Source organism: Rhamphochromis sp. 'chilingali' (genome assembly GCF_963969265.1).
Source record: "Rhamphochromis sp. 'chilingali' genome assembly, chromosome: 17".
NCBI classification, from domain to species: Eukaryota; Metazoa; Chordata; class Actinopteri; order Cichliformes; family Cichlidae; genus Rhamphochromis; species Rhamphochromis sp. 'chilingali'.
This window is the reverse complement of record NC_137944.1, coordinates 184924-208687: the sequence shown is the minus strand read 5'-3', so window position 1 is coordinate 208687 and position 23764 is coordinate 184924. Positions and strand designations below refer to the sequence as shown.

Genomic DNA, 23764 nt, shown 5'->3' with positions numbered 1-23764 from the left:
GCGAGCCTTGTGTGGAGTGAATAAATAAAAGTATATTTATGGTGACCCCTAGAGACAACGCACGTACAAACTTCAAAACACGTCCGAACTCTGAAGCACGTAAAAACCCCGAAGCACGTACAAACTCCAAAACACGTACAAAAGACAACAGAAGTGCTCCAGGATGCTAGGCACAGTGTTGAGCTTTTGTTACCTAGTGGCTACGCAAGCCAGCAAGTACCAGCGACCGGATTTGGTGTGTGGTAGTAACAGGTAAATGAACATTTTTTTTAAAATTATTTGAATATATATATATATATATATATATATATATGAGTGCATGTGTATAAATACACAAACAATACACTTATGCTTTCAATTGTGTAATTTAAGTGATCTAGGTAGCTCTGTTTTGGAAGTTCAGTTAATGCTAGAAATGTGTTTTGGAGTTTGTACGTGCTTTGTCTCTTGGGGCCACCGCATATATTTATATATAAACATATATAAATAAAACCACTTTTTTTTACATTAGTAATTAATTTTGTGCATAATTTTATATTGTTGTTAATAATAAATTCATTGAAGCAACAAAACAACCTAAAGAGCCGGTTGGGAGCTGAAAGAGCCGGCTCTTTTTAGTGAGTCGAGCCGAGAGAGCCGGTACTCTAAAAAGAGCTGGAAATCCCATCACTAGTTTGTACACATACTCGTACTCAAAGTATGAGTACACGCGAGGCGACCTTCCACTGCCCTAAACACTGACACATTATTGTACCGGGAGGTTAAAGAAATATCACAGCAGCCGAACGACTGGGCCGCCCATGGAGCCTGGGACCTCGCGTGAAACTCTGAAGCGTGCAGGAAGCCCCAACCCGGCCGGTCTGCGGGAGGAGACTCCGGGAGAAGAGGCGAAAGGCGGAGACGGCAGAACCACGATGAGAAAGCAAGTGGGAGCAGACTGTGGGAATGATGGAGAGTCTAACAGCCAGATTAAAAACGGAGAGGAATACGAGGAGGAATTGGACCCAAGAATTCAGGTATGTTGCTAAAGGACCGTTTCCCTCCCCGCATTAGCAAATGCGTCATATTTCCCGAGCCAAACAAAACTACGATAAACGCCGACCGTACATGGCAACGATCTGCTCCTGACACAGACCGACGCCTGGGTCAAGCCCATCCCCTGTCTAACAATATTTCTAGCTGTCTGGTTGTATTCTGCTTTTAAAACACGTCGTCTTTCCCGTGTGTTTCCAGGAGGAGCTGGAGCACCTCAACCAAGCTAGCGAAGAGATCAACAAGCTGGAGCTGCAGCTGGATGTGAGGAGGTCACAGTAAACCTGCGGACACCCCAGCCCCCACGTAGTTTTGCGTTTTGTTCGTACATTAGGGTAACAAAACCCGAGACCCCATTGCAAAGTAAAAGCGATCTTAAGGTGAATGTAATTTCAACATTACCCAACACTAAAGATATAATATGTCATGAAATAAATGATAAATATGAAGAATACATTTTACTTGAAATCAGCAGTATCCATGCTCAAAGAGTCACTCAGTCTGTGGAAACAGGTTTCCATATATTAACACTGTGAAGCACAAGGAAAACATTTCATTAGGCTTTTACTCACTAATGTTCCCCTGTCTGTTTCTCTCTGTTTTTCTTCATTCTGTACTTACCCAGTTATCTGTTAACTCTTCCCTGAAATCTCTGCAACGTTCATCTGATGCTTCCTAGGTACATTCTCCATCTAGCAATCTTCTCTTTCAGATTGCACCTTCTCCATAGGATGTAGTCCAGGGGTCCTCAATCCCAGTCCACAAGGGCCGGTGTCCCTGCAGGTTTTAGATCTCACCCTGGGTCAACACACCTGAATCACATGATTAGTTCATTACCAGGCTTCTGCAGAACTCCAAGACATGTTGAGAAGGTAATTTATCCATTTAAATCAGCTGTGATGGATCAAGGACACATCTAAAACCTGCAGGGACACTGGCCCTCGTGGACTGGGATTGGGGACCCCTGATGTAGTCCAACGTATAGTATCCTCCTCCTTATAGATCATCCCGTGTTCCCCCCCTCTTCTTGAATCATGTGTTCACCGCAGCCATTATTTCCATCCTTTTGGCAAAATCCACTGCCATCTGTCCTTCTGCATCACTCTCCAATCCAACACCTTCTCATCAGTTGTGTTACCTTCATCTACCAGTCCACTCAAGTCTGCTTCAATCACAAATCTCTCAGTCTTGAAGACACACTCCACCCATTCATCCATCTCACTTCCAAATTCCTTTCTCTTCTAACTGAAATCCAACCTGTTGGGCATACGCACTGAAAACATTCAACATCACCCCTTTGATGTCCCGCTTCACACTCATGATGCTGTCTGACACTCTCTTCATATCCACAGCACTGTTTTCATGCACTTCTTCCAGACTGACCCTATCCATATCCACCATAAGAGAGCTGTTTAATCTCTTGTCCTTGCTTCCATCCCATCTGGTCTCCTGCACACACACAATATGTGGTGAATGGACTGGTTATAGTGCTTTTCTAACCTACTCAAGCACTCAAAGTGCTTTATGCAACATGTCATATTCACACCCATTTATACAGGCACTGAAGATCGCTTTTAGAGGACTTTGGTCTCAGTTTCTGTTACTGTAATGCCTCGTATATAGTGAGGGCTGGCTTTACTGTGTTTCTTGAAGTGGGGAACATTTTGGTTCCCTTGGCCAGGACACCCACTCCAGGATGTTGGATCTTCAGGAGTACTGAGATCCAAAAGTGGCCAGTGGTATGCTGCTCCCATAGTAATGGCAGCAGCCTGCTGCTGTTCTCAGAACGTTGCCTGCTGCTTTTGACTGGCCGGTAAGCCAGTGCTGGCCCGAGGTTTGGTTTTTGACCGTGTCCACAGCTAAACCCATCACCAACCACCCACCTCAGCATGTATTAACCAGGTCTGAACTACGGTGTTACAGACCGCTGGTCCCCCAACCTTTGTTATGTAGTCATTATTATATATTATATGTAGTAATTATTTCTACATCTGTGTAGGCCAAATAAAAAAACATTAAAATTAAATATCCAGTTTTATGTATTCAAATTTGTGTAAGGAAATAGAGGGCATGTACTGTACACGCTTCATCATGAAGAGTGCACTATGCCTCGCTCTAAAATAAAAAGTCAGAACAGCGTAACAATTATAATACTGCTTGAAATGGCTAATGATAAATGGAAAATATAAAAACCCAAAACAGCTCTGTTTTTGCTTTCACTGGGGCATATTCTGACTGTCCTCACACAAACACACACCTGCTGCTGCCTCTGTTGTGACTGTCTTCTGTTTTCCTCCACTGCTCTTTGAGCATTGTCTGTCTGTCAGTCAAGGCCGAGCAGCTGCTGTGTACTGGTTGGACCTGAAAGTTGACGTTTCATTTTTTAAAAAACTTTATTTAACACAGGGATCACTAAGGTCAAAGTGAGCGAGAGCTACTGCAACAGAGAGAGCGATGTGTTATTCACAGAGCGTGAAGGTGACTAAAGAAGGTTGGCTTACTGGTTTGCAGGACGAAGCAAGGAAAGAGGGCAGGGTGGTTCTCAGTGATGCAATGAGTGGAATAGGATGTCCGACCTGTCTGCTCTTTTTCCAGAGTGGTGGTACGTGGTAGCGAATAGGAGGCCAGGCAGGTGAGATCCATAGTACTCCAGGAGGCCAAAAGGTAAGGGCAGCAGCAACTGACAGGTAAGTTGCAGGCAAGCAGAGAGTGAGTGAGGATGACCAGCATCAGAGGAAGTTGGTTCCTAATAGAGCTTAGCCAATGATGATCCAAGTGTGCAAAACTGGAAACACAGAGAGCGCAATGTGCTGGACTGCACCGGCTTGATATGTGAGACACGAAAAGTGGGTTGACTGCATAGCATTGGGAGTGGCCTGAGTCTGACAGCTGATCACTGAGTCCATCTCGTATGGACCTATGTAACGAGCAGCCAGTTTTCTGGTTACCTGAGTGAGAATCAGAACACTTTATTAATGCCTGCGGAAATGATGTGGTCACAGTTGCTCCAAAACAGTAAGAAAAGTAACTGAATTAAACAATAACATGTATTAAAAAGTGAAAAAAACAAACAAAATAAATGTAATGTATACAAATAGCACAATTAGAAATAACCTAGTATATTATACAAATTAAATGTATATGGCTTCCGCTGCACTCAGCCGGAAGCCAGTGCAAGAACTTTAACAATGGACTGATACGAGAGAATTTATGACTGTGGGTTAAAAGCCTTGGTGCAGCATTTTGGACCACTTGAAGGTGATTTAAAGAAAACTTTGACAGACAGGAGAAGAAAACATTACAATAATCTAATCAGGAGGCGATGGAGGCACGAACAAGCATCTCCATTTCACCTCTGGAGACAATAGTCCTGAGTTTAACAATATTTCTTAAATGAAAAAAACAGGAGCGGGTCACAGACTTGATATAAGCATCAAAAAACAGAAAATGATCAAAAATTAATTTGATCATTTTAAAATTAATTTTACCGTGGATGAGAAAGGACCCAGATGTTGTCTAATATGGGGCCTAATACTCTCTGGAGCAAGAATTGATTTCCTCCGTCTTTAAAGGTTATGTCTCACTGATGCTGCTGATGCTGATGTGCTCCTGTGACTACCCAGCACGCCATCACCGTCTTAGAGTCCAACTCCATCCCCAAGATATTACTGGCCTTGTCCATCCCTTTATTGAGATTTTTGGCTGACGCTCGTCGAGTGCTACGTTTGCTTCAGGCTTAGGTGGCACATGTTGCAACAGACTGCCTGATGTCCTTCTCCAACATGCCCCTCCAGAAACGGCGTCTGAGGAGACTTATGGTTCTGCTCACCCCGAGGTGGAATTCAAAGCTTGAAGAAAAACAGCTTAGATGTACAGGCAGGCGAGGTGGGCGGTCTGAGCCAAGTAAATCACAGCAGAACAAACAGCTGTGGGGACATAGCGGTGGCCAGGGGACCTGAGCCAAGATCAATGGTCAATTTGCAGGCCTTTTCGGATTGTCTCCTCCAAATCCAACATGTACGCCCAAAACTACAGGTGGGCAGGCTCTTTTGGCTGCGCAGGACAGGAAGTGAGAAAGTGTCCCGAGTGACCATATTAAAGATACTTGCACACTGGTTAGCCTCTCAAGCCTACAATGCCTGATCTGAATGTGTTCAGGCTGGGGCTCTGAAGGAGAGGGCAAGGAATTAGGAGCTGAGCGAAGGAGAACATACACTCAACAAAAATATAAACGCAACACCTTTTTTACTGCTCCCATTCCCCATGGGATGGACGTAGAGACCTAAAATTCATTCCAGATACACAATATAACCATCCCTCCCAAACAGTGGTCACAAATCAGTCCAAATGTGTGGTAGTGGGCGCATCTGCTATATTGAGATAATCCATCCCACCTCACAGGTGTGCCACATCAGGATGCTGATCTGACATCATGAGTAGTGCACAGGTGTACCTCAGACTGCCCACAACAAAAGGCCACCCTGGAATGTGCAGTTTTGTCTCACAGCAAAATGCCACAGATGCCACAAGCAATGAGGGAGCGTGCAATTGGCATGCTGACAGCAGGAATGTCAACCAGATCTGTCGCCCGTGCATTGAATGTTCATTTCTCAACCATAAGCCGTCTCCACAGGCGTTTCAGAGAATATGGCAGCACATCCAACCGGCCTCACAACCGCAGACCTCGTGTAACCACACCAGCCCAGGACCTCCACATCCAGCAGGTTCACCTCCAAGATCGTCTGAGACCAGCCACCCAGACAGCTGCTGGAACAATTGGTTTGCACAACCAAACAATTTCTGCACAAACTGTCAGAAACCGTCTCAGGGACGCTCAACTGCATGCCCGTTGTCCTCATCGGGGTCTTGACCTGACTCCAGCTCGTCGCCGTAACAGACTTGTGTGGGCAAATGCTCACATTCGATGGCGTCTGGCACGTTGGAGAGGTGTGCGCTTCACGGATGAATCATGGTTCACATTGTTCAGGGCAGATGGCAGCTGAGAATGTCCCAGTTCTTGCATGGCCAGCATACTCACCGGACATGTCACCCATTGAGCATGTTCGGGATGTGCTTGACCGGCGTATACGACAGCGTGTACCAGTTCCCACGAATATCCAACAACCTCGCACAGCCATTGAAGTGGAGTGGACCAACATTCCACAGGCCACAATTGACAATCTGATAGACTCCATGCGACGATGTGTTGCACTGCATGAGGCAAATGGTGGTCACACCAGATACTGACCGGTTCTGGGTCCCCAGACCCCCAATAGCGCAAAAAAACTGCACATTCCAGGGTGGCCTTTTGTTGTGGGCAGTCTGAGGTACACCTGTGCACTACTCATGATGTCAGATCAGCATCCTGATGTGGCACACCTGTGAGGTGGGATGGATTATCTCAATATAGCAGATGTGCCCACTACCACACATTTGGACTGATTTGTGACCACTGTTTGGGAGGGATGGTTATATTGTGTATCTGGAATGAATTTTAGGTCTCTACGTCCATCCCATGGGGAATGGGAGCAGTAACAAAGGTGTTGCGTTTATATTTTTGTTGAGTGTATTACCATGGGCTCAAAGCTGGCCTTGGCGGATGCTCTGGGGGTCGTGTAATTTTTTTGGCTTCCCTCTGATATGTTTTTTTATCCCCTGTAAACACTTTGTAACAGATTTCTGTCTTAAAAAGTGCTATATAAATACATTTTACTTACTCTCTTTTAAAAGATTGTAAATTCTGAGAGAGAAGGACACCACGGTTTGTCACCGGACATTAACTGATCAATCATCCGGTCATTCAAAGCTTGAAATAAAACAGCTGAGACATTTATTTGGGCCAACCTGGTTTGGCTGCCACAGTCTGGAACTCGACCACAAATTGTGCTGCGTTACCTTGGCGGAGATTTAATAATTTCCTTGTGGAAGTTTGCTCAGACATGGAGTCAGTGAAAGTCCTCTTCAACTCATTCTAAAAAACATCATTTGGGTCAGAACGTAAAAAAGACTTCAGTCCACGCCAGCGCTGTTCCCCCCAGTAAGCTAACCACAGGAGGGAAGGAGGGCGACGGGCGACCGAAAGCTAACAAGCATCGTAGCAGCAAGCCCCTACACTGTGCCAGCTCACCGGTGAATGGTTCCAAAACACGGCTGTGACCCCACGACTGTCAGCATTACATCCCTCTTTGCCCTCTTTTTCTCTTCTGGACACCTCTTTCTTTCTTTCTTTCTTTCTTTCTGGATATGAAAAGAAGTTACAAGTAGCCTAGGTCAGCCAAACTAGAACTAGAAAAACGTCATTTCATAATTCAGTGTGTGTGCTAGGGGTGGGTTTTGATTATCGATTTTCCGATTCTAGCTTGAATAATGTGATATCAATTCATTAAAACCCTGAATTGATTTTTAAATATAAATTCATTTTGCCAGAAATACCAGAATCTCGGGTTAAACTAGCAAACAGTTAAAACAGTAAATGAGAGCAGTACACAGATTCTGCACAAAGACGTAAACACAAAGCGCGGACAGGCTAACGCATCAGAATCAGTGAGCTGTCGGCTTTCTCACGACGGCACGTACATGGACACGCCATCGGGGCTGAAAGCCGACAGCTCACAGATTCTGAAGCTGCAGTTTTGTCTCTCCAAACAAAGTTGACTGAACCAGCAGCAAAAGAAGATCCAAACTACGCTTCACGTCTCGTTTCACATAAACATCGTCATGAATTCCCTCTGACTTTTGCTGTTTTGCTTCCAGCACGATAAAATCACACTTCATGCACAGCTCTCTCTCTCCCTGTGTACTTCAAGAGCAGTTTCCCATCTCAAATCTCTGTTTTCTGCATTATTCGCGTGCTTATTATGCACAAGTCTACTGTTATGCACAGCGCTGTCGGCTGCTGTTTTTTTTCTTTTTAAATTTAACTTCCGACAAGAAAGCCTCATTTCTGCTGTTCTGTTTTTAAAATGATGCAAAATTGCATCTGTGCAGCTGTGTCTCTAATAAAACCTCTGTAACTTTGCTCTGCGTCACTTCAGCAGCATCAGGTAATGTTCAAATGTTGATTCATGGTTTTCTTCTGTTTTTGTTCTACTGCAGAGTATTATTAAGGTTATCTGCTATAAGAAGACAGGACACGAAAATCACCTTCATGTTTTTCTGTGTTTTATCCTCAGTTACTTTGACACAAAGGCCTCTGCTGTGATGCTCACACCTTTGATAAAGTCTCACAAGTGTCAGCTTTCTTTTTATAGATATAAAAATATGGATATGAACTGATAAGTGATCAGAATTATAATATTTCTGACTGTCTGAGGCAAAGTTTCCCTGATTCAAATGGAGTCGATCGAATTGTGGATCGAATCGAATCGATTCTAGAAGTCAGTTACGATACCCAGCCCTAGTGTGTGCGTTTGCGTGACGGTGTGTGTTAGGGTTGTAAAGACTTTTCTCTCAGGCTTTCTTTTTTTTTGCAGACTCTGTCACAGCAAGTCGGGTTGGACGCCATCAGTGAGAGTGCACTGCTGTTTTTGCATTCTACTTAGCCTACGTCCACACGTACACGGGTATTTTTGAAAACGGAGATTTTCCGTTTCCGTTTTAAAAATAATCCCGTCCACATGTAAAGGCAGAAATGAAGGAAAACGCTGCTAGGAACATGCCAAAGCAGCAGGTGGCGATATATTCCTAACAGTGTAGAAATGTTGGCCAATCAGAAGTCTAGAAGCCTCGGTGGGAAAAAGTAAACAAAGCTGGGGCATAGAAGCAGAACCGAGTAGTGATGGTAAATTTGAGCCAGGGGGCGGTAATGCGCCTTAACATTGGTTGCCAACCAAGAAGAAGAAGAAGCTGTGAGCCAGGAGGGAGGGGGTGAGTGAGTGATTCGTTCGCTCGCTCTATGATTCAGCACAGGAGGGAGGGGGTTAGTGAGTCCTGAGTGATTCGTTCGCTCGCTCTTTGACTCAGCACAGGAGGGAGGGGGTTAGTGAGTCCTGAGTGATTTGCTTATGCTTACGATTCAGCACAGGAGGGAGGGGGTTAGTGAGTCCTGAGTGATTCGTTCGCTCGCTCTTTGATTCAGCACAGGAGGGAGGGGGTGAGTGAGTCCTGAGTGATTCGTTCGCTCGCTCTTTGATTCAGCACAGGAGGGAGGGGGTTAGTGAGTCCTGAGTGATTCGTTCGCTCTTTGATTCAGCACAGGAGGGAGGGGGTTAGTGAGTCCTGAGTGATTCGTTCGCTCTTTGATTCAGCACAGGAGGGAGGGGGTTAGTGAGTCCTGAGTGATTCGTTCGCTCTTTGATTCAGCACAGGAGGGAGGGGGTTAGTGAGTCCTGAGTGATTCGTTCGCTCTTTGATTCAGCACAGGAGGGAGGGGGTGAGTGAGTCCTGAGTGATTCGTTCGCTCGCTCTTTGATTCAGCACAGGAGGGAGGGGGTTAGTGAGTCCTGAGTGATTCGCTTATGCTTACGATTCAGCACAGGAGGGAGGGGGTTAGTGAGTCCTGAGTGATTCGTTCGCTCGCTCTTTGATTCAGCACAGGAGGGAGGGGGTGAGCGAGTCCTGAGTGATTCGCTTATGCTTACGATTCAGCACAGGAAGGGAGGGGGTGAGTAGCTCAAATGTGCTGTTAGCATGTTAGCAGCGCGATGCTACTGTGAACCGAGGAGCTATTTTCTTGATGTGAGCTTCTACTCAGGGGTTTTTCTTCCAGTTCAGAGCAGAAATGCTTTTGTTACGAAACTGGCTGTTGTTTTTCCCCCCCACAATTTTAATTATAAGCTAGATATATTTCTACTAATGGAATTAGTTTGCTAACAGCAACAGGGATGAGTCAGTGAGTCAGTTGGGCTTGTGAATCATGATTCACGAGTCAGTAAAGTGATTCTCGAGTATTGAACGATTCGTTCACGAATCGAACATCACTAGAACCGAGTCGTATGTGTGGAGGGACAGTAACTGTGTGTGTATGTAAGCATTTACACTGCAGAGAGTACAAGTAACAGTATTGTAGAAATTCATTTCACCGAAACAATAACGCGGTGCACAGTGTGACGTCAAAAAAGGCGCACACCTTTGACGCTGCGTTTTCTGCGTTTTTTTTCCGTTTTTCTCGTCCACACGTAAATGCAAAAACTGAGTTTTCAAAAATATCCACCCTGGCTGGAGTTTTTAAAAATCTCAGTTTTCAGTGACCGAAAACGCCGTTTACGTGTGGACGAAAGGTGCAAACGCATAGAAAAATCTGCGTTTTCAAAAATACCCGGGTACGTGTGGACGTAGCCTCAGTTCATTTTAAATTCTTGGCATCTTTAAAAGCATTATTTGCACACCGCGTTTCATCCAAATGAGACTTGTCTTATTTGCTGTGAAGAAAGCATCAAACTGGGTTATCTCAGTTCACATGGGTAGTATTGCATTAGCAGGTTTATGAACAGTGTTCACAACCCAAGATTTTATGTTCAATAAGTTTCTAAACTTTTCATGATTGCTGTGCAGCCAGTCTGTGGTCTAAGCAGCCAAGTGACTTTGTGCTCTGTCTTTATCTGCAAACACTTTGTGCCTCTTGGTATCCTGTAGTTGATCTTTCTATGACGAGCGCACATTCACTGCAGATTTTTCAAAGTGCTCAAATTGCTCTCAGAGTGTCGAAGAAATTAATATCAATCTGTAGATCCATGCAGGCCTTTTGCAATGATTCAGTGTAAAAACAGATCATTGAATGTGCAGTGTGACAGCTTACATAAACTCGTTTCCTAAGTTGTTCACAGATCAGTAGTAATGAGACTGACCCTCTAACAGCACTGCCTTAAGATCTGAGAACAGTGCTGACCAGCCTGAAGCAGGTGGTTGACCGTCTCGAGAACAGTGGTCAGCTGGCTGAACAGCTTCCTGTCAAAGCCCCTATATAAATCAGCTGACTACTGAGGCATCGCAGTACACCACAACAACAGGAATAGCATATCACTGGCCACTTATGGATCTTCTATTTGTCTCATATTTTGCATATTTGTCACATTTACTTAGATGGTTGTTGCAAGGGTGAAGAAAAGATTAAAGATCGGGGGACAGAAGTCTTGCATGGTTGAGTGGCTGAAACTCCACATACCCTTTGCACACCATAGCAATTGTAACATTCATTTGAAACTGTTTTTCCTTGCCAAGTAATTTTGTACGTTTTTTGTCCCGTAGGCATAATTTTAATCTCCAGCTGCGTTCCATTTATGAAGCTGTGATCACTGCTTGATTAAACACTAATTAGAAACATTTAGAGAAGTGCTAAAATGAAGCCTGCTATGATTACTGCTGGATCTTGTTTTTTCATAAGAAACTAGAAATTCTCTTATTTTAAGGTAGGAAAAGCTCTACTACAGAACCTTTCAGACCACATATTTCTTTTTTGCTTCCACAGTGTCTTAATCTGAATTCTGTGAGTGCAGATGCTGAAATATTTCAGTAACCTATCCAAAGAAAATCTATGAGCATAGCAGAAGTACATTTAAAATGCTCATGGTTCAAAAGCAAGTGCATCTCTGACCATTATCTGTGAGGTGTTATGTGTACGCTAGCAGCTATGTTATGTTTCTAAACTGAGGTGAAGGTTTTAGTAAAGTGGTGTTTGTTTAAGCGATATGTTGAATGTCAATCACAGAACTTAGAATGTAGGTCACGGATATAACAATAAACCCCTTTTTCCCTTCTCTGGTGCCTGCTTAACCTACTCAAAGTGTTTGTACACTTGACTCCTGTCTTCCTGTCACAGCCCCAGATGCCACAGTGAGTCGTGTCAAGACTCACGGTGTGTAATGTAATGTGCAATCTTATGCATGTGCTCCCTCAGGACGCCAGGTCGAGCTACAGGAGGATCCTGACTGATTCTGCCAGGAAGCTCAATGCCCAGGGCTCCCAGCTCGGTGCGTGCATTGACAAAGCAAGGCCTTATTATGAAGCTCGCAGACTTGCCAAAGAGGTATGTGTTTCTACTGCTCACAAGTCAACAGAGTGAGATATATGCAATCAGTTAGCAGTTTATTAGAGCTGCTAAGCACAAAGTATGGTAAATGGACTGCTTCTTATATAGCGCTGTTCTACTCTATCTGAGCACTCAAAGCGCTTTATACAACTAATTCATTCACCCAATCACACAAGCACTTTTTCTAAACTGTTTACTGTCTAACATTCATGCACATTCACACTCCGATGAATGCATCAGAGAGCAGCACGGGGTTAGTATCTCTCCCAAGGATATTTGGCATGCAGACTGGTGGAGCCTGGGATTGAACCGCCAACCTTCCGGTTAGTAGCTTACCTGCTCTACCACCTGAGCTGGGCAAGATATTCAAAAGGTGGGTACAGGTTACCCAATCTGGGACAGGGTTGCTGAGGCTTGGAGTTCAAGAGGTGGTTGGGCTGGTTAGGCTTTAGGCCATGGGGCTGGGCTCAGTCAAGAAGAGCTACAACGACCTACCCACAGGATGGTGAAGGACACTGCCAGTCCAGGTCCCAGTTGAAAAACAGGCTGTAGGAACAGGTTGGGAAAAATGCAGCTGTGCCCTGGAGGCAGCTAGAGTTCGATGCAGTGCTTTATTTCTTCAAAGAGATAATTGTGCATCAGTGTATGAAACATTTTCGACTGCTAGAGAAGCTCACCTCCTTTTACTGGGGTCATATCTTTAGCTATTGTATGTTGGCAATTAGCAGCTGACGTTCTTAGGTGAGGTACCCAGCAGCATGTCAGTGTGGTGAAGGGCCATGGAGGTCCCAAGTTGTGTCAGTTTCAGTCCCAGTCATGGCTGAAGGCATAGCTATCTGAGACAAGGCAATGTGTGAGAAGGACCTTCCTTCCATCCACAGCTATATGCAGTGTAATGTGCTTTCTACAACTTAACACAAGAACAAACGACTGTGGCAGAATATATCACATGAAGTCACATGAAGTCCTGTAAATGGTGATTCTTGATTAGTATGTATGTGACAGGGAATGGGAAGGTTGAGCCTTCTAAATCTTAATAGAGAGTATAACAGTTTATTTCAATGTGAATTTCATGGTGTGGAATGTGGCCATCAGTGGATGGTGTGTTTGGCTGTATTTGACGAATGAAATATCAATTTTTATACACAGAATTAACAACAGTAACACGAGCACATCTGTTTTATTTGGTTGCTCAGAAGACATGCTGAAGTGTGGACCTCTTCAACACAGTCTGACAGCTTAAATCTTACACTCCACTCTCTTCCCTTATCCTTATCAGGGTCATGGGGGGCCACGAGCAAGAGGCAGGGTACAGCCTGACAGGTTATCAGGCTGTTGCAGGGCTAACACAGAGACACAGACATTCACACCTATGGGTAATTAAGAATTATCAACCAACCTAACTACCCTAATTGCATGTCTCTGGCCTGTGGGAGGAAGCCGGAGTACACAGAGAAAACCCATGCGAACTCCACACAGAAAGGCCACAGGGAGATGGTGGATTCCAACCAGGACCTTCTTGCTGTGAGGCACACACCACTGTACTGCTCTTTTGTATGCAAACCCAGATGATCAGCTGTAAGTTTGGTTAAAAAAAAGCTGTCACAGTGACAGCAACAGATGGCAGTGCTAGGTGAAGAGAAATGATGGCGACAGACCATGGACTGTCTCCATCATTGAAAAAGCCACTGTCAGGGACTTGGCACACCTTACAAGGCTAACACATGACAATAACATTCATCAGGAACTTAGGGAGACCTTAGAAGACAACAAGCTGATGCACTGTCCTCACTGCTGTTCTGTATAGACTTTAAACCCCTAAGCCAGCTGTTTGAAGCTGAGTGACCATCAGCCACCTCCTGTAAATGGATGACATCAGGCTGTATGCCACGAGTGAACTCACTGATCCACCTCACCAGGATCTACAGCAAGGACATGGGAAAGTCATTTGGACTGGATGTCTAAAACTGACTGGTTGAGTTCTAAAGGGGCAGCATTCCCATAAAGCAGAACAGCTGCAGGTACCTGTGTGTTGCACAGGCCATCATGAAAAAGATGCATGAATGTCAGTAACAGACAAATATCTGCATAAGACACGAGCTGAGACAAAGCAGATCGGTAGCAATATGATGCAAGTCATCAATGCATGTGACTTTGCAAGAAACAAAGCACGAATACTTTGTTACTGTACTCAAGTAGAATTCTGTACCTGAGTACAGTTTTTTTCTGAAACTTTTTACTTTTACTCCCTTTTTTAAACCAATACCTGTACTTTTTACTCCTTTTGGTTCATCATTTACAGTAGAATGTAGCTAGTGCTATGGAAGAGGAGGAAGCTTGAAAGGAGTGATGTCTCTGAAGTGTCAGGTAATTTCAGACTCAATGTTTTGGTCAGTTCAACAAACATCAGCAAACATACAAACTGTTTGTGCGCAGTGTGTTGATAGCTGCTGTATTTCCAAGGAGAGAAAAGAGTGTGAGAACTTTGAGATGGAGAAAGATGTAAGAAAAGACAGGAGGGGACGCAGAGAGGTTAGATTTAAAGGCAGGCCAGCTCAGTAAAGCCTGGAAATCTGATTTGCAAATTTAAAACGTACATGTATAATCTCATATTGAACATTACTTCAAAACAAACCAGGTTATACTAACTTTGTGTTAATCAAATGTTGCATGAAAATACTCTGTACTCTGTATGGGTTAAAGACGTTAGCTTGTCACACTGCAGTGAAGTTATTGTAAAGCTGGAGTGGTGCACAGTGTCAGTGGTCAGTCTTGGTTTTACATCAAGTGTAGCAGACTGATTTACAATTAAGATGATGATGGTTGGATTAACTCACTGAATTCTGACGTTATACCAACTGTATCCAGTCTAATATAAAGACATTGTACAGCATAATGTCAGTGTAGGAAATGGAAATCAGTGAAGATAGCTGTAAAAGATCTGCTTACATCGTTGTGTACATCCACAATCCTGTACACTAAATCTGCTGAAGCTCATGTTAGAAATGATTTTGAGTTGTGATTTTTGTCCCCATGCTGAGACACGACACAGATGTTAGGGTTCCCCCACCTGCCCACTGTAACCCCTGACTGTGCTAATTTTACTGTTTAGCTCAGGAGGTGAAGTCACCCTCTACAGTGTAGGCAACTAGGGCTGCCACAAACCATTATTCTGATAGTCGACTAGTCACCAATTATTTTTGCGATTAGTCGACTAATCAGATCATCATCCATTGGACGTAAAACTACAGCTTATTGCACCAGCAGCATCTGCTCTTATATAACTATCATTAGCTTACAGCTTTAAGTGTTTCAGGTGCAAACTAAAAATAAAGACAAGATGATAGTTTATTAAATTTTAATGAAATCTGCAGATTGTTTCAGTGAAGTTTAATAAACTCCTTGCTATCTAAAATATAACAGGACACTGGAGTAAATTCTCCAGCATCTCACACTTCTGATAATCAGCTGTCTGCTTGACGTTTACTCAGCTGTGTAAAAACTAGAACTTTGATCTCAGCCAAACCGATTTACTCAGGAACAAATAAAAGACTGAAAAAAGCCAAACAACAACATTTTAAGTTATCTAAGTGACTTATATATCATGTTTAACCTGAGTAGCGAAAGACGGCGGTGGGTTTGAAAACGATTTGCCGGGAGTCCGGTGTTCTCACGGCGCTAGTGAGCCTAGCCCCCGGCTAGCTATCGAGCTAGTGGGTAACAGACGTCTCCGAAAACGTCGGAGCGCTTTTGAAAGTATGTGGTGTCTTGATAAACTGAGCAGATATTTGAGGTTTACACAGCTACATTCTCGCCTGAAAATATGTTAAACGTTTATTTTGTGACCCAGAAAGAAAAATAAGAGTAACATTAAAACTAAGTAGCTGCCGCCATTGTTGGAAACTGAGCTGGGCCGCGCTATGAATTCTGGGACAGAGCTTCTTCTTCTTCTTCGGGGTTTAACGGCAGCTGGCATCCTTGTACATGCAGTGCTGCCATCTTCTGTTTCAGTCCGTTATTACACTCTTAAATCCTGCTACTTATTCCTGCGTCTTTTGTGATCTTACAAAGCTTCAAACGACGCGTCGACTATTAAATCAGTCGTCGACGATTTTGATAGTCGACGTAATTGTGACTAGTTGACTTATCGTGGCAGCCCTACAGGCAACACAATGTTTTTTCAAATGATCCTACACCGCATGTGTCCTACGGCAGATTAAAACTCAGGACTTTAGAATTTCTATTCAAAAATTTGTATTCTCGTGTACTAATATTATTTTATTGTCATATTAATGTAGCACAAGGTTCAGGTACCTTTGTGTAAAACCAGTTTTCAACAAGCTACTTTTTACTTACTTACTTTGAGTACATTTCAGAGCCTGTTCTTTCTCAGTTTTACTTGAGTAAAAAAGTTGCTTCAGTACTTTTATTGGAGTATTTTTCAACACAGGCATCTGTACTTGTACTTAAGAAAAGAAGTCTGTACTTTTGCCACCTCTGCTTAAAAGTAATCAGATACCCAGCTGGAAAAATACACACAGGAGGAGACAGATGGAGGGCGGGTACCAAGAACGACTCACTGAGGTCTCCACTGAAGTCCAGCATCCTGAGATCTGTGAGCTATGGAGGACAAGGATTAGTGAGTGTCAGAGACACAATTCAGCATTAAACTCAGAACATCTATAAATAAAACAGGAAAATGGCCCCAGAGATGAGCTGCTCCAGAGTTCCTTGTGCAGCTGAAGACAGATGGTGAGGAAGTATCACAGACCAGGCCCCTACATTGGATTTACCATCGACACATGGAGGAAGTGGCTGAAATCAAAAAATCCAGTTTTGTGTACAGTGGTCCCTCGTCTATCGTGGGAGTTACATTCTAAAAATAACCCGCGAGGTAGCCAACTTTATTTTTTACAATTATTATAGATGTTTTAAGGGTGTAAAACCCCTCAATACACACTTTATACATTTATTTTCACACTTTTCATTCTTTTGTTTAAACTCTTTCAAAGTTCAAACCTTCGTAGAAGAATAAGTTCAGTATTACAGAATGAGACCAAAGGCACCCGCAGGTGACGACGTCTCGTCGACATTGTTGTGTTTGTTGGGGAGAAAACTTACAAACATACAGTGCAGCACTTCAGAGTCACACAGCTAGCGATGGAAGATTTATGTCAATTTGACAAGCTGAACGCATCCTGTACTGTACAGGAGACACGGCATGAGATTTATTGACAATGGTCTACAGCCAATCAGGATGCAGAACACAATGCGCTGTATAAAAAAAAAAAAAAAAAAAAAAAAAAAAAAAAAGGGAGAGAGAGAGAGAAAAATTGCACATGAAGAATCCACGAAAGAGCGAGGCCGCGAAAGGTGAACCGCGTTATAGCGAGGGACCAAATCTCACACTAAGAAAATAATCAGCTTTCCCACATGATAAAAATTAGATCTTAGGCCTGAGGAATATTTGGACGTTTCATTTCAACCAGAAATCTGTTATTTGAAGTTAATCGTCAGATTGAGCTCTCAATGGTTCTGTGACATGTTTTAAAGTAAAGATTTCTCTTTTCACCCCAAAGTCCACTAAAACAGAAGAAACTTTGTAGCTACAGTGGTAGCTACAAATAGGGAAGGATGCGATGCTGACTGTGTCTTTTTCAGCGTTAATTTGTGGATTCAGCTGTGGGGCTCTGCGCGTCTATTGGGAATCTATGGATGGAAGTTAGGTTTATGTCCAGCGCTCCACATCAAGTTGCAGAGTGGAAACCACAACACAGAGTTACAGAGCGGGGTCACTGAGCGCAGAGTTGCATTTTACTGCACACTGTGGACCCTGCACAGTACTTTTGAGTTTTCAATTGTTACTTTTTTTAACTTTTACTTTTTAGTTTTCAAAAACAGAAATAAAAAAAAGGATCATTATGGATGTTGCCAAAATATGTGCAGCAAGGTAGGCAGAGAGTACATAATAGTAAAAATAAGTTATTTGAGAATATTTTTTTAACCCTACGGAGTAAAGCTATTTAAACTGTTGTGGTATCTGTCTACATTAATGAAATTATATCAATTATCAATTTATGTAACCAGAGTCTCTGAGTTAATAGTATGGAAAAAATCAAATCATAGCTCTAATGCTGAAAAGACTATCTCTATGCATGTATGTTCGAACATGCATCTCTTTCCTGTGTTTTAATAGCTGCTATCTATTCCTTTAGGCCCAACAGGAGACCCAGAAGGCAGCTCTGAGATATGAGAGGGCTGTGTCCATGCACACTGCTGCCAGAGAGATGGTGTATGTGGCAGAGCAAGGCCTTTTGGCTGACAAGAACACCATGGACCCAACCTGGCAGGAGATGCTTAACCATGCCACCGCCAAGGTACACACTTCTGCCTCTTGCTGATGGTAGTGTTGTTGTGCTGTTTATACAATTAAAATCAGTGCGCTATAGATAATTCTTTCTGAACAAAAGGTCACCAAAAATAAATCTCCAACACAGGAACCTTCCCAAGGGACTAGAAACCTTACTACATTACTACAGACCAAAACAGCTACAACAGTTCATGGAGCTGAGACTGTGGCTGCATCACTATTTCCACTTATATGAAAAAGTTCAGGTGGTTGTTTGTCTGTTCTTCTTTATAACAAACAAATACACAATCATTAATAGTAATGGTTACAAATATATCTGTGTTTTGTCTCATTTCCGATTAAATAAAGGCTTCCAGATTATTTACATCCCAACTTTTTCTAAAGTTTTAATTTAATGGTGGCTGAATATTTAAATACAAACCATTTTAATGTTATTAGTCAAATCTTTAATAACTGTGACAACTGAAAATGAAGCATGTCTGCTTATATCAGTGCCAACCTGGGATCTGGGCAGAAGTTAAAGTGTGATCTAAGTGTCCATCCAGCGTTCCTACTCTTAGTCATGGTTTTTGTCCTGTCAGGTGAATGAGGCAGAGGAGGAGCGCCTTCGCAGTGAGCGAGAGCACCAGCGAGTCACCCAACTGTGCCAGGATGCTGAAGCTCGAGTCCAGACTCTCCAGAAAGCCCTGAAGAAAGTCATTCTTAAGTCCAAGCCTTACTTTGAACTCAAGGCTCAGTTCAATCACATTTTGGAGGTATGTACCATCATTAATTTAAAAATATCTTTTGAGTTATTCATTAGTCATGAATTAGCCTTTCAGCTGTAAAACACTTTATCAAGGCAGACAAGAAATGTTATTCCAGTTACTCCAAAAAGCTCTGTGACAGTCACTGAGAATGCATTGCATGATTTTGCATTGCAAATTTCCCTTTTCAGTTAAACACAAACAGATAATACTCGCTGTTGTAGAAGCAGCAAATCCTTTATCTGAACGTGGTTGCCGTACATATTGAAAATTGAAGAAAAACAAATTTCATTAGAAGAGTTAGCGGTTCCTCACCCCCAGTCCTTGCAGTTAAAAATCAGAACTTTTTAAAATCAAGATAGTGCCCACAACAGTATCAGAATGCAGTTTGCAGTTATTTATGTATTGTCTGTAAAAGTTGTCTGTGTGAGGCATACTAACCCCATGTTGCTCTCTGACGCGTCCATCGGAGTATGAATGTGTGTGAACATTAGATAGGAAGCACTTAGCGTGGGAAAAAGTGCTTGTGCAAATGGGTGAATGTACAAGTTGTGTAAAGCATTTGAGTGCTCAAAGTAGAAAAGCGCTGTATAAGAACCACTTGATTTACCATGTGTGCTATACTTTTCACATCTTAAGCCAGTTCTACTTCAAATACAAAAGATCAAACATTGTGTACCTGTTTAGGTGTAAAACCCTCAAAGTAGTAAATTCGTGTAACGACGTCTTTTCTGTTTGGTCCACTGCACCCAGGCGCTCACAAAATTAATTACTGTGTAAAATATCACTGACAAAAGTGAAGAGTGAATTTCTTTATGCTGGACAATAAAATTACTAACTAATGATAAGGCTTGCATTCATGGTATAAGAAGCTGCATTTACACTCAACAAAAATATAAACGCAACACCTTTGTTACTGCTCCCATTCCCCATGGGATGGACGTAGAGACCTAAAATTCATTCCAGATACACAATATAACCATCCCTCCCAAACAGTGGTCACAAATCAGTCCAAATGTGTGGTAGTGGGCACATCTGCTATATTGAGATAATCCATCCCACCTCACAGGTGTGCCACATCAGGATGCTGATCTGACATCATGAGTAGTGCACAGGTGTACCTCAGACTGCCCACAACAAAAGGCCACCCTGGAATGTGCAGTTTTGTCTCACAGCAAAATGCCACAGATGCCACAAGCAATGAGGGAGCGTGCAATTGGCATGCTGACAGCAGGAATGTCAACCAGATCTGTCGCCCGTGCATTGAATGTTCATTTCTCAACCATAAGCCGTCTCCACAGGCGTTTCAGAGAATATGGCAGCACATCCAACCGGCCTCACAACCGCAGACCTCGTGTAACCACACCAGCCCAGGACCTCCACATCCAGCAGGTTCACCTCCAAGATCGTCTGAGACCAGCCACCCAGACAGCTGCTGGAACAATTGGTTTGCACAACCAAACAATTTCTGCACAAACTGTCAGAAACCGTCTCAGGGACGCTCAACTGCATGCCCGTTGTCCTCATCGGGGTCTTGACCTGACTCCAGCTCGTCGCCGTAACAGACTTGTGTGGGCAAATGCTCACATTCGATGGCGTCTGGCACGTTGGAGAGGTGTGCGCTTCACGGATGAATCATGGTTCACATTGTTCAGGGCAGATGGCAGCTGAGAATGTCCCAGTTCTTGCATGGCCAGCATACTCACCGGACATGTCACCCATTGAGCATGTTCGGGATGTGCTTGACCGGCGTATACGACAGCGTGTACCAGTTCCCACGAATATCCAACAACCTCGCACAGCCATTGAAGTGGAGTGGACCAACATTCCACAGGCCACAATTGACAATCTGATAGACTCCATGCGACGATGTGTTGCACTGCATGAGGCAAATGGTGGTCACACCAGATACTGACCGGTTCTGGGTCCCCAGACCCCCAATAGCGCAAAAAAACTGCACATTCCAGGGTGGCCTTTTGTTGTGGGCAGTCTGAGGTACACCTGTGCACTACTCATGATGTCAGATCAGCATCCTGATGTGGCACACCTGTGAGGTGGGATGGATTATCTCAATATAGCAGATGTGCCCACTACCACACATTTGGACTGATTTGTGACCACTGTTTGGGAGGGATGGTTATATTGTGTATCTGGAATGAATTTTAGGTCTCTACGTCCATCCCATGGGGAATGGGAGCAGTAACAAAGGTGTTGCGTTTATATTTTTGTTGAGTGTATGTAATATTCATTGTTTTAACCAAGGTGTAATTAATTGGAGTGTAGAGATGTTTAAATGTGTCAGCGTGAGCCTTCCTAACTTGCTGTAACCTTTTTTGCAGGAGCATAAGGCTAAAGTCGTACAGCTAGAGGAGCAAGTGGCAAAAGTAAAAATGCGTTACTCCGTGGCCCTGCGGAACCTGGAGCAGATCAGTGAGCAGATCCATGCACAGAGGGGGCGGGCCAGAGCTAGCAGGGGGCATCCTGCCATCTGTGGGGGTCGGAGCTCCCCTGTAGGTGCTGAAGCTGAGGTCAGAACTGCCGCTGGAATTCATGACAGTAGCTGTGTGGGAGTCGACACTATTGAGAGTGATTGGGCAGATGGTGAGAAAACCAGACTGTGGGTAGAGCGGCACCGAGAGAGTGGCTGGGGCCAGAGGGAGCAACTGGAGGCAGAGCAGGTCGGCTCAGACTGCATGTCGGTTATCAGCCTTCAAACCATCGCCTCCGACCTGGAAAAGTGTGACTCGGTGGAGCATTTGGGCGACCTGAGTGATGCTGGGAGTGTGCTGGGTGAAGAGTGGGACCACTACAGCAAGTCTAATGACAAGCCAGTCAGCAGGGAGATGGTGACTGAAGGGCCTCAGCAGGAGCTTGTTCACCAGGAGAAAGGAGCTGCTAATAAAGAGAAACAGGAGAGTTTTGTTAAGCAGCACCACAGAAGTGTTAGTCTATGATATCAAGCAGGAGGAGGAATGTTGTGATGGTGATGATCGTGGTGATTAGGCTGAGGGATCATAGAAGAACTTGAGAGAATCTGAAATATCTCTGACTGAGAGGTGCCAAACAAGCTGACAAGAAGGCGCTGACAGTGATTGACAAAGTTAGGAATAGGTGGGTGGATTAACAGGTACATCAGCTGCACACTAATGAATCTTTGTGTGACAACATTAATCCAGTGGAGCAGCCCCGCACAGCGCACTGAGTCTGATCCAATCTGTTGCTCAACAGCTGAGGAAAAAAAGTAATTGTAAAGTACAAAAAGGCTTTTAACAACAGTTTAAACACATAGTTGTGTTTCATTTGTGCACCTGGTTTTGGCATTCCCTGTGTTAGCATGCTATCAGCTTGTATTTGCTTTAAGGATGGTCTGAAGCACCTGTTATACTTTCTGCATTTACAAGTTTGCAAGGGTGCCTTTGGGTCTGGGTAACATAAATTTGTGCCATCACAGGATGAATGTAAGGCTTTGTAAAGACATACGCATATGTACCCTCCAATTTGACCACTCTACAATGATTATGCTGCAAGGGGAAAAAGCTGTACATGCATCTTCCAAGTGCACTCCAAGCAGACCAGGAAATAATCATAACAACTTGCCTGTGGTGTCCACCAGCTGCTGTGCCTGCTTCTGCAAGTGAGTATGGTCTTTAGGAGCAATAAGAGTGAATTCACTCTGCAAACTTTCCTGATGTAGGAACATGCAGAGTGTGACAAGAAACATGAGCAGTCACACTTGGGTTGGACACAAACTGGCAGCATGACCTGAACCAACCCATCTGGAAAACTGTGATAATCCTCAATTCTGAAGAAAGAATGTGGACACAAAACTGCATTGTCTGTGGAGGATAAAATAAGTCTGTAAACTGTGGGTCTTTTTTACGCCACATGCTCGGATATGGCATTTGTATGGACGTATGTAATCGGTCTTGAAACTGATTTCAGCTACTCCCTTATTCACAATGGTCACCATAGCAGGCAGTGCTACATATTTGAGTTTACAGATTTGTATCTTCTCACGAGACTCAACGGGAATCTTTCACTTCTGTTTTTGAAGCGCTGCCAAAATAAGAGCAACATCAACCACACTGAAGCAAGCAGTGGTTTCAGGGTAAAGAGGCACACTGTAGGGTGCAGTTAGGCTCAGCTTTCCATAAAAATATTTATAAAATATATTATAGCATAATTTCATAGAGTGGAACATTTTCCACTATTGTACATGGATGTGCCGTGAACTTTGTGAATTGTACATTAACCAATCCCGTATCCTAACCCTAACCCAGTGCTGCTAAAATAAACGTCTAATTTCAAAAAGATAATGAGCTTCATTCTGTCCTTGAGTTCAGCAACTGCCAGAGGTGGGAAGTACAAATACTTTGTTACTGTACTTAAGAACATTTTTGGGAGTGTTAGGTCGGACAGGTTGTGGAGCTACCGATGGGTGAAGTCTTGAGTTCCTGCTTTTCAGCTAGCTCACCTGTTGCTCATCAGCCTCTTCAGCAGCCATTTTAAGGACCAGCTCCAGCACCCAGTTGCCACCAGATTGTCTGCCTCACCTGAATAAGGCTCTTTCATGCCTCTCCCATCTTACCATACTCGTACCGTAATCTAGACTCTCAACTCTAGATTCTTTGTTTTTCAGATATACTGTAT

General features: G+C 43.6%; 1 protein-coding gene across 1 annotated transcript; it reads left to right on the top strand.

The window, feature by feature from the left end:
• The first annotated feature begins 652 nt into the window (after window positions 1–652).
• sh3bp5lb (SH3-binding domain protein 5-like, b) lies at window positions 653–23417 on the top strand. Its single transcript, XM_080863548.1, has 6 exons — window positions 653–1016; window positions 1234–1296; window positions 11867–11995; window positions 18214–18375; window positions 18950–19123; window positions 21454–23417. Exons 1-6 carry the CDS (start codon window positions 801–803, stop codon window positions 22066–22068), a joined length of 1359 nt encoding a protein of 452 aa, XP_080719674.1. The 5' UTR covers window positions 653–800; the 3' UTR covers window positions 22069–23417.
• Window positions 23418–23764: the final 347 nt, after the last annotated feature.